At 39.0% G+C, this 13821-nt stretch overlaps 2 protein-coding genes and 1 non-coding gene across 8 annotated transcripts in view; 1 reads left to right on the top strand and 2 right to left on the bottom strand.

Moving 5' to 3' along the window:
* Positions 1–9492, bottom strand: part of NDC80 (NDC80 kinetochore complex component) — a 41495-nt gene extending 32003 nt beyond the window's left edge. Inside the window, exons 1-6 of one of the 3 annotated variants that reach the window (XM_066352622.1) lie at positions 9376–9492; positions 8406–8515; positions 6351–6428; positions 1481–1604; positions 1222–1394; positions 416–518 (exon numbers count right to left, since the gene is read on the bottom strand). In XM_066352622.1, the coding sequence (XP_066208719.1) occupies positions 416–518; positions 1222–1394; positions 1481–1604; positions 6351–6428; positions 8406–8506 (579 nt within the window). In that variant the 5' untranslated portion in view covers positions 8507–8515; positions 9376–9492. Of the gene's footprint in view, positions 1–415; positions 519–1221; positions 1395–1480; positions 1605–6350; positions 6429–8405; positions 8522–9375 lie in introns of those variants that run through there. The other 2 variants (XM_066352623.1, XM_066352621.1) reach the window with 2 other exon arrangements.
* On the bottom strand, positions 2073–2202 carry LOC136383653 (small nucleolar RNA SNORA14). The gene has a single exon (XR_010747467.1). It is a non-coding gene; the product is annotated as a small nucleolar RNA SNORA14 (small nucleolar RNA).
* Positions 9493–9562: 70 nt separating the features above from the next.
* METTL4 (methyltransferase 4, N6-adenosine) overlaps positions 9563–13821 on the top strand; it is a 59540-nt gene continuing 55281 nt past the window's right edge. For 2 of the 4 annotated variants that reach the window (XM_066352440.1, XM_066352436.1), the window contains exons 1-3: positions 9581–9670; positions 11255–11374; positions 11671–12073. In XM_066352440.1, the coding sequence (XP_066208537.1) occupies positions 11678–12073 (396 nt within the window). In that variant the 5' untranslated portion in view covers positions 9581–9670; positions 11255–11374; positions 11671–11677. Of the gene's footprint in view, positions 9671–9707; positions 9920–11254; positions 11375–11670; positions 12074–13821 lie in introns of those variants that run through there. The other 2 variants (XM_066352438.1, XM_066352439.1) reach the window with 2 other exon arrangements.

The raw sequence follows: 13821 nt of genomic DNA, 5'->3' as shown, positions 1-13821 counted from the left end.
CCGGGAATCAAACCCGGGAATCCTGCACACCAGGCCAACGCTCTACCACTGAGGCAACCAGCCAGGGCTCTTTTTTTTTTTTTTTTTTGTATTTTTCTGAAGCTGGAAACGGGAGGCAGTCAGACAGACTCCACTGCTTGTATGTTTTAAAAAAGATTTTATTTATTCATTTTGAAGGAAAGGAGAGAGAGAGAGAGAGAGAATGAATAGGGGGAAGAGCAGGAAGTATCAACTCCTATATGTGCTTTGACCAGGCAAGCCCGGGGATTTGAACCAGAGACCTCAATGTTCCAGGTCGATGCTATATCCAATGCGCCACCACAAGTCAGGCAAAATCAAGATTAGGAGAGAAATAGAACCTTCAGGGAAAAAAACCCTTTTCTATGTATACATTTTAAAATGAGAAGTCAAATACCTTGATGCAGTCTATTAGCCAAACCAAGGCTGCCACAATGTGAGGCCATGTATGGGGGGCTCCCACTGTATACATGGAGCTTTTGGATAACGCAAAAGGATACCTATGGAAATTAGAAAAAATAGGCTAAGGCTAACTTAATAATTTTGTAAAAATAATATCTTGATTAAGCAAGAAGTTATATTAAAAAACTTCCATGTATATACCAACAGTTTGACTTGTTTAGAAGATCTTTGTTGAGTCTGTCCTTAGTCATCTTACGCTCAAATGATTTTGTGTATTTTCTGGTTTCTTCTCTACAGGTTACTCTGTGTGTGTGTGTGTGTGTGTGTGTGTATAAAAAAAATATATACCCTTAGCTGCAGAACTTGATTTATAACCAATATGCTGAACTTCTCTTAAAAGATCATCTGTTCCCTCAAATTAAATGTACCTCAAATAAACCACATAAAGGCAACTCTTAATCCTCAGATTCATCTCTCCGTGTTTACTATACACAGCTTTTTAACTTCACCTCAGCCCATTTTCACCAGGCCGACAATCCTGACTTTTTTGTTTCTGTCAAGTCTGTGGTCTCCAGCCCATCCTATCTATTCCTGTCACTTCAGTAGGCGAGGGCCTTAGGAGCTATCATCTGTAGTTAGGTAATAACCTCCAAATAGTTATTCAAGTTATCCTACATATGTTGCCCACCGTGACTATCTTAAAATATTTTTTTCTCTTAAAATCTTTATAAATTTATTGAGTTTGATTCTTCTCTGGTTCCAACATTCTGTCTAGGCAAACAAGAAATATAACATACAAACCCAAGCCCTTTAAAAATTCTTGGAACCTCCTCTTCAAACTTCGTGTCAGGAAGTTCATATGAAGGGCACAGGAAGCCATAAAGAAAAGTGAAGATCTTCAGGAAGTCTTTAACAGAAGGAGCTTGTAGAGATTTCATGGATACACTATATGCATAACCATTTTCTGTAAGAAACTACAATAATTCTTATGAAACATCAAACATTTTATAATAGAAAAACATAACAATCACAATTTATACTATTTAGTATTATAAAATACCTCACAGAGTAGTCGAATGCATTGCTGAATGAATGCTTTGTCATTAAGTGGTCTTGGGTCCTTGATTTTTTCAGAACAGGAAAATATACCGAACTGACTATTCCGGGATCCAGGTCCACTGGTTCTGGGAACATTTAAAAAAGTCAGTCAAAACTTGTGGTCAAGTCCAAATTATTTCAAGGTGATTTTATATTTTAATATCAGCATCAGACACTGAAGTTCAACAAATCTTTAATTTTTATTTAGCTAAACAAAATTATCTTCAAAGCAGAGAAAAAGAACAATGAAGAATATAGTATGAAAAGAAAAATGTACTTTTGTATTAGACCCATCCTTTAAAGACGTGCGTTTTGAGTCCACTATCTTCTGCACCAACTGTTCTTCAAGTCTACTCAATAATGCAAGTCTATCTACCATCTTTCCTACCCTCTATGATTGCTCCTCCACTCCCAACCTTTATTTGTCATTTTTTCTTATGGGAAACTGTCTTTAATATGTTAAATAGGTTGGGCATTCTTTTAGTCATGAACATTTTGATGTTATGCTTGACTATTAATTTACCATATATATGTATGCTATTTTTTTTTCGGGGTGATGTTGCAGGTCTGAAATGGGGCCGCGCCAGCAGGAAGGCGCAGCCCTTGGACGCCCTGCAATTCTGTAGCATCCGCTCATATCCTGGCAGCACGGGGCGCAGCCGCCAGGAGAGTTTAAGAATGCAATGTATGTTATTTTTAATCATTAATGGCTACTGTGTATATGCTACATTCCAGGTCCCTCTCCCAAAACAAAACTTTATTTAAATCTTCATAATGGTTCCTTTTACCTACTTATGTGGCCCAATTTAGCTCACCATTGTAGTTTATTAAATATACTTGGAATAATAATTTTTTATTGGAAAGATGCCACAAAATTGAGTTGCAGATGACTGTATCTGTGGGTCCCATATCCATGGGTTTAATCAACTGCAGATTGAAAGTATTAACAAAAATGTTATGCTATTGATGACATGTACTAACTATGTAGGTCTATGGTAGTTGTGTTTGTAATGAACATGTACAGACTTTTTTCTCGCCATTGTTTTCTAAACAATAACATATAACAACTATTTACATATCATTTGCATTGTCTTAGGTATTTTAAGTAATCTAGAGATTTAGAGTATATGAGAGGATGTGTGTGGGTTATATGCAAATACAACATTTTGTATAAGGGACTTGAACATATACAGACTTTAGTATCTGCAGGGGCTTCTGGAACTAATCTCCACAGGATACCTAGGAGACTGTACAATGAACTTTGCTGTAATAGGTGAACTCTATTCATTAAAACTTCAATTCTCACCCTGGCTCATTGGATCAGTGGTAGAACGTTGGCCCCGGGTGTGGAAATCCCAGGTTCGATTCCCAGTCAGGGCACACAGGATAAACGACCATATGCTTCTCTACCCTTTCTCCCTCTTCTCTTACTCTCTTGCCCTCCCGAAACCATGGCTCGATTGGTTTGAGCGCATCAGCCCAGGCACTGAGGATGCTAAAAATACCCTCTACCTCAGGTGCTAAAAATAGCTTGGTGTGAGCATAGCCCTGGATGGGCAGAGCATCGGCCATAGAAGAGGGTTGTCAGGTGGATCTTGGTTGGGGCACACACAGGAGTCTATCTTCCCTCCTCTCACTTGGAGAAGAAGGAAAACAAACAAACAATCAAACAAATAAATTTTATTTCTCCCTGCAAGTCTGCTTGCTGATTTCAAGTTCTCTCTTGCCTAGGCTCTAAAATTCTTTAGCTTGGGCCCTCTTGCTCCACTACCCTGATTAAATAGCTAAACTGAGACCTACTTTTCTTCATACTACTATTGCTTAACCTTTAGTCTATTTGTTTTATCACAAAAAGGATACATACATGTGTAGACTCAGCTCTCATTCTACATAAAACTACACTAATAGATATCTTTTTGAATTATGAGATAATTTCTCAACTAATCATAATACTGTATCATTCAACTTATAGCTTAAGAGCAAAGGATCTAAAACCAGACTCTGTGGTTTCAAATCCTGTCTTTATTACTAGTTATATGACTTCAGGTAAATTAAATTCTGTGCTTCAACTTCTTTATCTATCAAATAGAGACAGTAATAATATTTCTTCATAGGGCAGTTCTGAGGAGTAAAAGAGTTAATATAGAAAAAGCAGTTAAAACAATGTCCGGGTTATAAAAATGTTCTGCAAATGCTAGGTTTTCTAATTATCATTATCTCTGAGGTTCAGTTCTGAGATGGAAGTTGCATTAAAAAATGCCTTGAGATTTTTCATCAAATGGAATGACTACCAGAAACAGTTTAACTTGGTTTCATGGCAAAGACATAAGGCAACAAATATTTCATCTCTAAATATTTTCAAAACAACTGAACAAACAAATTTGTCTAAAAACAAAGTTAATTTTTGTTTTGGTGAGATAAAGTAACAGCATATTTTCTCAATTTGGGGATTGAACATTTCTTTAAAAAATTAACTTTATTGAGGTGCAATTTGCTTAGAATAAAATGTACAGTTTAATGAGGTTTGACAATGTATATACCTATGTAATCTCTATCACATTAAGACCGAACATTTCTATCATCCCCAGTCTTATACCCCTTAGTAGTCAATCCTGCTCCATCTCCAGGCCAGGAAACCAATGCTCAACTTTAGACAATGGTTTTCAAAGAATGGTGTAAGAGATCTGAGAAGTCAAACTAATTTTTTTTTTTAAGGTGAGAGGAGGGAAGATAGTGAGGCCGACTCCAGCATGCACCCCAATCAGGATGCAATTGGCAACCCCATCTGGGGCCTGATGCTCAAGTACTGAGCTATTTTTAATGCTGAAGCTGATGTGCTCCAACCAAGCTATCCTCAGCACCCAGGGCCATGCTCAAACCAGCTGAGCCACTGGCTGCGAGAGGGGAGAAGAGAGGAAGAGGAACGGAAGGGTGGAGAAGAAACAGAAACAGATGTTAGCTTCTCTTGTGTGCCCTGAATGGGAATCTAACCTGGGATGTCCACATGCTAGGCTGATGCTCTATCCGCTGAGCCACCAGCCAGGGTCCAAAACTATTTTCATAAAAATCTAAGATGTTATTTGTCACTTTCATCCTCATTATCTCATGAGTTTACAGTATTTTCCAGAGGTTGGCTATATGATGTACATTGTAAGAGACTAAATGCAAAAGCAGATATGGGAGTTTAGCTATCTTCTGTTAAGCCAGATATTAAGAAGATTTGCAAAAATGTAAAACCATGACCCTGTTCTTACTGAAATGTTTTATGGAAAATAATTTTTTAAAAATTAAAAGTACATTATACTAATGTGTATTAGCTTATTACTTTAAATTGAATTAATACATATTTTAAAGTTTCAGTTCTGATTCCTAGGTTTTTTATGATTTACTGATTTCACTTAACATAATATTCTCAAGGTCCATCCATGTTGTTGCAAATGGCAATAGCTCATCATTTCTTATGGCTGAGTACTATTCCATTGTATGCATGTACCACATCTTCTTTACGTAATCCTCTGTTGAGGTACACTTTGGTTGTTTCCAGGTCTTGGCCTCTGTGAATAATGCTGAGCTGAACACGGGGTTGCATATATCTTTGGGTACAAATATTTCGAGCTTTTCAGGTAAATCCCCAGTAGAGGGATTGCTGGGTCATATGGAAACATTCTTAATTTTTTGAGGAACTGCCATACTATCATCCATAGTTGCTGTATCAGTTTACATTCCCACCAGCAGTGAATGAGGGTTCCTTTTCTGATAAAAGCCAATCTAACAGGTGTGAGACAGTATTTCATTGTAGTTTTGATTTGCATTTCACTAATAGTGAAGGTGAACATCCTTTCACATATCTATTTGTTGTTCATACGTCTTCATGAGAGAAGTGTCTGTTCAGGTCCTCTCCCTATTTTTTAACTGGACTGTTAGTTTATTGTTGAGCTTTGTGAATTCTTTATATATTTTGGATATTAATCCCTTGTTGGGGCTATTGTTTGTGATATTATCTCCCATTTGGTTGGTTGCCTAGGGGTAGATTTAACTGGGGGCGCACTAGGTGCGCACCCTGAACCCCAACTTCTTGATGGGCCGCAAAACACTCTTTTCTAATGAAGGGAGGGCCCTTCCTTGGGCCCTTAGGGGCCTAATATTTTCTTTTGCACTTGGGGCCTCAACTAACCTTAAACTGCCTCTGGGCTGTATTTTTGTTTTGTTGTTGGTTTCTTTCGCTGTGCAGAAGCTTTTTATTTATTTTTGCCTTTACTTCCCTTGCCTTTGGGGTCAAATTCATAAAATGTTCTTTATGGCCAAGGTCTACAAATTTAGTACCTATGTTTTCTTCTAGGTAATTTATTGTTTCAGATCTTATATTTAGGTCTTTGATCCATTTTGAATAAATTTTTGTGCTTGGGGACTCAGTTTTGATTTCTAATATGGCTGATATCAACAAACATCGCTCACAAAATAAACAAAGCTCTGTGGAGTCCTTAATATTTAAGTGTATAAAAAAGTCTGGGACTAAAATTTTGAACTTGATAATGATTTCTCCTAATTTTAAATGCTACGATTCCAAAATATCTGAAAGCTAGGTATAGATGTTTAATTAACTATTCACTTATAATAGTGAAACAGTGGTCTGATTGTGCTGATATCTCTATTAGCATAATCTAAGGCAGATATAACCATTTCAACCATTTAAGACAGAGGGAAACTATAGTAGATTAAAACTTTCTTTTTAAAGAGATCATGTTATCTATTTTTTTGTGCCCTGAGAACATTTAGCCCAATGCATAGCTTTAAAAATCCCTTTATTAGAACTAATAAAAAAAGATCATTACCTTTTACCAAATACAGAGACTTTTCTTTCAGATGTAGGTCTGTTTATACTCAACTTTCCAAAGGTTGCCTTTTCTTTGCTTTATGAAAAGAAAGAAAACAACTCTTTGAGATAAATATAAAAAATATTAGTTCCAGTAATTTTTGTAATTATATATGAACCAAACTTCTTCCCCATAACCTATAAAAAGTAATTCAAAATTATGAAAACTTTTAGCAGCAATCATAACTTGTAAATGGAATAGGCTAATATAATTAAATTATAATGATAAAAAGTTAGGAAAAAAACCCAAATCTACATTATGATTTCAATTATTTTAAAATATGGACATTTATAAATAACAAAACAAAAACCTTAAAAATAGACATTTTCAATTATAGAATGATAGCTATATTAAAACCTTTTCTTTTGGGGCCCACTCTATACCGGAATACATTATCTAAATTACAAACCCAAAACATTGACAATGGTAGCCTTTACTCCTTTAATACAATTGTAGACAAATCTTGTGGTGTACGTAAAGAAAAAATATATAAACATTTTACATTTCTAAAATAGCAGAGGCTCATACTATGGACACCTAAATAACTTAAGAACAGTTAGCGAATAAAACTTGTATCTTGTTAAACAAAAAATGTCAACTTCATGGCTCAAAGTCTTTTGGTATTTTTAACTTTTTTTTCTGAAAGTTTTTTTTTTTTTTAAAGAAAGAGGTCCTGGCGCAAGAAGTCTGAACTGCCAGCAGCATGCCTTAGATGAAAACATAAATCTGATGTCCTGGAGTTAAGCCATTTTATACATCAAATGTGGGGGTGGGAGTGGGAGATGTAAGGTGTTCTGAAATAATTTACATTAGATACAGACTAACGGAGTGGGGCCACTTCTGGGACTGGCACACTCCTGTGGATTAGCAGCACACTGAAGTCTGAGTGTAAATATCAAACGGAGGCTCTTGGAGTGCTGTGGCACCTGGCTTTTCTTTCTTTTGGATATTCACAGAAATTGCCACATGGAAATTAATCCTAAATTCCAACAGATATACAGAAATGGGAGCAATCTCTCTCTCTTTTTTTTTTTTTACAGAGACAGAGAGAGTGTCAGAGAGAGGGATAGATAGGGACAGACAGACAGGAATGGAGAGAGATGAGAAGCATCAATTATCAGTTTTTCGTTGCGACACCTTAGTTGTTCATTGATTGCTTTCCCATATGTGCCTTGACCGTGGGCCTTCAGCAGACCAAGTAATCCCTTGCTCAAGCCAGTGACCTTGGCTCCAAGCTGGTGAGCTTTTTGCTCAAACCAGATGAGCCTGCGCTCAAGCTGGCGACCTCGGGGATCTCGAACCTGGGTCCTCCGCATCCCAGTCTGACGCTCTAACCACTGCACCACTGCCTAGTCAGGCGGGAGCAATCTTTTGTCAGAGCATGTCCACAGCTATTAACAGGCCAATGGTATTCTTTCATTCCGAGGCCACTGTAAGCTGTAACTTTAATTCTGAACACTTCACTACTTTTTTCTTGTTACTTGGTATTGATACAGCTCTCCAGTGGCTTACTACAGCTTTCTCTTAAGTGGAAGAACTTCACTCACAGGGAAAAACTAGTTTACGATAGCAAGTTATTTTGGTCACCTTTTCTCAGTGAATCTTGAGAAAAGTTTGGAGAGGCGATGTTCTGTAGGATGCTACTTAAACTGTAGCTAATTATCAGAGCAATACCTTTGATGGAGAACTTTGCTACTTGAACACACCTCAGTAAACTGAGGGTTATTGCACAGAGCCTGCTCAAACAAGCAGCTCTAGAATAAGGGAGGTAAACAGGAAGAGTGTTGAGGGAATTAACTTTAGGACTTGCCTGGTAAAAGACGTGCTTTTGAGAATTTAAGGAACAAATGAGATAAAATACAATAGTAATATGCCCACTATTAGCTTTCACGGACCCAAAATTAGGTACCACTAGGAACAGACAAGATTCATTGTGACACCACTCACACTCCGGCTTTGTATCCACCTTTATGGATTTCTTTGTCTAAGATGAAAAGGCATTGAAGTACTTACGTTTGAGGGGTATACAGGCCTTGTTTACTGAAGTCTTGGGATCTTAAATCCTGCATAGAGAGGCGACCGGCACCACCGGTAGAAACTGAACTGCGCTTCATGCTTATGACCTGCATTCATGAATTCAGTATTAAAAAGTCTTTCCAGGCAGCACTACTAAGCACCAACCATTACCTTTATACTCAAATAGAAAGGCGACCAAATTCCATTGTTTCTTCAGAATTTTCCGAGGAGTTAACCTAAATTCCCACAAACACACATGAATCTGAGCAGTCTTTTGTTAGCTGGCCTATAGCTATCAACAGGCTAACTGTTCTCTTTCTCCCACTCTCTGGCTGCTGTAATTTAATTTAGAACATCTCAGAATTTTTTTTCTTGTCACCACGGTTTAACCATCTACTTCTTCAACATATGTTTCTGCATCGATTAACCCACATGCCCACTCCCAATCAACACTTGAAATGTACTTCTTTAAGTTTTTTTAAAAAAAGATTTTATTTATTGAAATTTTATTGATTTTAGAGAGAGGCGAGAGAGAGAGAAAAAGGATTGGGGGAGGGAGGAGGAACGGGAAGCATCAACTTGCTTCTCATATGTCTGTGCCTTGACAGGGCAAGCCCAGGGTCTCGAACCAGCGACCTCCGCAGGTGTACCGGCACGGACACTAGGATGTTACGCTAGAATCTCAAATATACCAACCAGTTCCTATCTCTGTTCCCATCAATTCTTCCTCCTTTTAGGTCTCCAGCCTCTTTTCTCCCCATCAGCATCTCCATAAGCCCTCCCCTTTCCCTTGAAAAGTCCCGGCCCGTAGAAATTTACTCGACTCCAGGAAACCAGCGCCTCGCAGATTCGGCCCGAGGGCTTCCCACCACAGCCGACACCGACACGTCGCCCCTAAACTGCGGGCGCTGTCGCCCCCTCCCTCCGGAGCAGTTTTGCCGCCACAAAAGTAAGCCGAATTACTTACCTTTCTTCCAGTTTTCTGACAGGATCCAGAAACCGAATTTCCGCAAACCGTGCAAGTCCCCGCTAGACAGTAAAACAGGAACCGCCAAAACACAGACTCCTAGCGCCCATCCGCCGGCGCCGTTTGAATTTTAAAATCTCCGCTGACGCTGACGTCATCACGCGCGCTGCGCTCGCGCGTGCGCAGCTCTTTTGCGGAGCTCTTTTGTCGTCGGAAATCTGCGTCTTCCGCGTCCCGCTGTTTTACAGGGGTCGCTGGCGGCTCTAGAGCGCTGTGAGCGCTCCCTGGGAAGTCGGTACGACCCCCAAGTTAGGTCCTGAAGACTCGCGCGCTCCACGTATTGAGTAGCGGACAGAGCGCACTAAGTCACCCTGGAAAAGCTTTGTCCGTACAGCAACATGGCCGCTCCCGTGGACTCCTAGGAAAGGGGATTTTTTTTCCATTTGGGCTGAATCGGGTGTTTTACACTATTTAGATGGGTGCTGTTTGCATGGTGCAATTCTGGGAAGGTGGCATGCACTTTTCTGACAAGGGAAGCGGTGAAGTAGGACATAGTGATTGCTGAGTTTGGGCTCAGTCTTTCCCGAAGATTGCACTGGTGTTGGCGACGCCGAGCGAGGTTCGGGCACAGAATTTGCTCGCCAAGAGGTTTTACTGTCTTCTAGTCTGGTGGTGGTCTGTAAGAAGTTAGGAGGAAGACCAATGGTTAGGGGTGGTGTTCGTGTGAAGTAGAGAAGTAGGAGAAAGGTTCAGTGAGCATAGGTTGCTTTGCTAAAATAGGACAAGTCTGCTTCTCTGAGTATGAACTCCAGAGACAAACACTGCCTAGCAGGCATCCCCAAACTACGGCCTGCGGGCCGCATGTGGCCCCCTGAAACCATTTATACAGCTCCCGCCGCACTTCCGAAAAAGGGCACCTCTTTCACTGGTGGTCAGTGAGAGGAGCACTGTATGTGGCGGCCCCCCAACGGTCTGAGGGACAGTGAACTGGCCCCCTGTGTAAAAAGTTTGGGGACCCCTGATAGAGAGTGGTGGGGGTATTAGCTCAGAACCGAAGTAGGGATACCTACTTTAACAGTTGTGCCATTAACTAGAGTTGTAATTTTGGGAACGCCATCCCTTCTGAGTTTCAGTCTTCCTGTCTAAATTTCTATATCTCACTAGGCATTACAGGACCTCCTTACCGCAAGTGGTGACTCCGACTGGAAGACCAATACCAGAATTACCATCATCAATAGCACTTGTCTGAGCAGTTGCTTTTTGTCAGGCGCTGCTCAGCACTTCATGTCGATTATTTCATTAAATTCCCTAAACTGCCCTCTGAGATGTCATAGAAAACGATGAAATTGTGGCTCACTGAGATCAAATAGTTTGTCCTTGGTCACAGCTAATACATGGAGTTAGAAATTTGAATCTAAATGTTATTATGTAGTATTAACTGTGGTTTTAGTCAGTTATGTATTTCTTACTCTTTGTCCTCCCTCTTAAGTTCTCCACTATAGTAAGCAGTATCCAGAACTGAAAACCATCTTTTGAAAAAAGGATTAGTAAGTTCTGAAGTATCTAGTTGCCAGAAGGCAAGACTGCTCAGAACCATAACATCTACTCTGTAACCTTGAAATTTTGCTGTGGTTTAGTGCTTCCGATGTGCTGTTAAAACTGCATTTTGCTTTGCTTTTTACCGTTTTTGCACTGTATTGGTACCAGTGATTAAGAAGGGCAATGATACTGAAGAGTGGGCCGACTTACTGTGGCAAATGCAGTTTTAAAAAACAAGAATCGAATGCTAACAACTCTTCTGGAAATTGTGACCGTCTCTAGGTTTATCTCACTAAAAAGTAGATTCACATAGGAAATATAGTATTCTTTGTTTTGACAGGACACTTTCACCTGTTAAGGATTCAGTGCCTTTTAGACTTGGAAGATGGAGGATAAATGTCTGGATCCAAATACCAAGCATGGCTCAGGAAGATAGGAGGATCAAATTGGGATTGTAGAAGTAAGATCAGATTTTAACCCTCTTTGCCCAGGTTAGCTGAAAATTTTGAATTATGAACCCTGAATTTAAAAGTTTATACTAAACTATTGTAATTTTTCTTAGGCCTGCTATATATCATATATATATTGTGAATATTAAATTCTCTTCTGTGTACATGTCAAGTTTATTTGCTTTCAAATGAAATCTACCTTTGTGTGTGAAGTATATTTTTATTGAAATAGAGGACATTTAAGAACTTAATCTGGAAAGTTGGGTTTCATTCTAATCTTTAATTCCCAGTTTTTTGTTTTTTAAAGAAAGAAAATGTCTGTAGTGCACCAGCTGTCACAAGGATGGCTACTGGATCATCTTTCTTTCATTAACAAGATAAACTATCAAGTTCACCAGCATCACGGGCCTTGTTGCAGTAAAAATGAGCCCACTACTTCCGACCACCTTGATTCTCTTCACATGGATTCTGTGTCCTCTTTTGGATCCTCTGCTGAATTTATTGCTTCTGAATCTACCACTAAGCCAGATAATGATGATGGAGGAAATTGTGAAGTGTGCATACAAAAATATGTTTTTCGATCTGAACTGTTTGAGATCCACAAACCTTATATAACGTCAGCTATTCACAAAGAATGGCAACAAAGTAATGAAAAGGAAGATCTAATGAATGGCATTAAAAAAGAAATCTCCATTTCTACTCTTGGAAAGGTAGAAACTTTTAAGGAAATTTTATATTTCTACAGAAAACACAAAAGAAATTTATTATTCCAGTCCTGGCTGGTTGGTTCAGTGATAGACCATAGGCCTGGTGTATGGACATCCTGGGTTCAACCCCTGGTCAGGGCACACAGGAGAAGCGACCATCTGCTTCTCTACTCCTTCCCCTCTCCCTTCTCTCTATCTTTCTCTCTTCCCTTCCTGCAGCCATGGCTCGGTTAGGTTAGAGCAAGTTGGTCCTGGGGATGGCTCCATGGCCTTGCCTCAGGCACTAAAATAGCTCCGTTGCTTGGCAACAAGATGGGCAGAGCATTGCCCAGTAGGGGGCTTGCCAGCTGGATCCTGGTTGGGGCACATGTGGGGAATCTGTCTTTCTGCCTCCCCGCTTCTCACTTCAGAAAAAAAAAGGAAAAAATTTGTTATTACAATATCTCAAATATCTTGTGATTTACTATGTATAAGGAATAAATAAAGCGTAAGAATCAGTAAAGCATAAAAAGGCTTTAGCATATCTAGAGTAATTTTTAACTCCTTGCTAACAATCTTTGCTATATCATCTCTGCCCTCATAGATCTTATAATTGTAAAGTAGATGATATTAAATAAGAAACCTGTTGAGAATTAGAATAAGGAGAGTATTAGAGATAATTTATTATAGTTATAGGTACCTGAAATAGGAATTTTAATATTCTTGTGATTTTTTTTCATGTGCATATTTTTTCTTCTTAACAAATGTTAATTGGTCATCTATGTGTCAGGCACAGAACACAATATTTCTGAGCTTTCAGCAATACAGTATGTAGGTAATTTATCATTACTATTATTCATTCAGATGAATAATAACAAGGAGTTGTAAAGGACTTTACATTTTACCAAGTATGGACATTGTCTTTTAATGTTTGGGTATTTTAATATTTTATTAGGTATTTTAATGTTTAGGTATCTTATATTGGGTAAATTTCTCATTTTAATATGGAAGAATATTGATGAGCATATGTAATGAATGTTATCTTGACAAAACTTACTGATACGCTATGGCAAATTGTACAATTAGCTTAACCTTAAGTTCATTTATTTATTCAGCCAACAAACATTTATCGTTAGCCTGCTAGGAGTTTGCCACCATGTAAGCACAGGTTTCAGCAAAAAAAAAAAAAAAAGTACAAGAGTTGGCCTTGGCCGGTTACTCAGTGGTAGAGTGTCGGCCTGGCATGTGGAAGTCCCGGGTTCAATTCTCAGTCAGGACACACAGGAAAAGCAACCATGTGCTTCTTCACCCCTCTCCCTCCACTTCTTTTCTAGCCCCCCTCTCCTCCAGTAGCCATGGTTCAAATGGTTTGAACAAGTTGGCCCTGGACGCTGAGGATGGCTCCATTCCCTTGCCTCTGGTGCTAAAATAGCTCAGTTGCTGAGCAATGGAGCATTGGCCCCAGATGGCAGAGCATTGCCTGGTTGGGGATTTGCTGGGTGGATCCCAGTTGGGGCGCATGCGGGAGTCAGTCTCTCTCCCTCCCCATCTCTCACTTAAAAAAATTACAAGTCCCTGCTCTGTATTGCATTGTCTTATGTGTTTTTTGCTATGGAATTGTTAGATATAGAACAGTGTTAATATATCTGATTTGTACCTAACCCTCAGATCAATCATAAATAACTATTAAAAGTACATTGGAAAAAAATTTAGGTGATAGTACATGGATGATAGTTACTTTTTTCAGAAATGAAGAAAGTTCAGAATAATTG

This window comes from Saccopteryx leptura, chromosome 11 (genome assembly GCF_036850995.1).
Source record: "Saccopteryx leptura isolate mSacLep1 chromosome 11, mSacLep1_pri_phased_curated, whole genome shotgun sequence".
NCBI classification, from domain to species: Eukaryota; Metazoa; Chordata; class Mammalia; order Chiroptera; family Emballonuridae; genus Saccopteryx; species Saccopteryx leptura.
The sequence above is the reverse complement of the archived record's forward strand: the minus strand, read 5'-3'. Positions and strand labels throughout refer to the sequence as shown.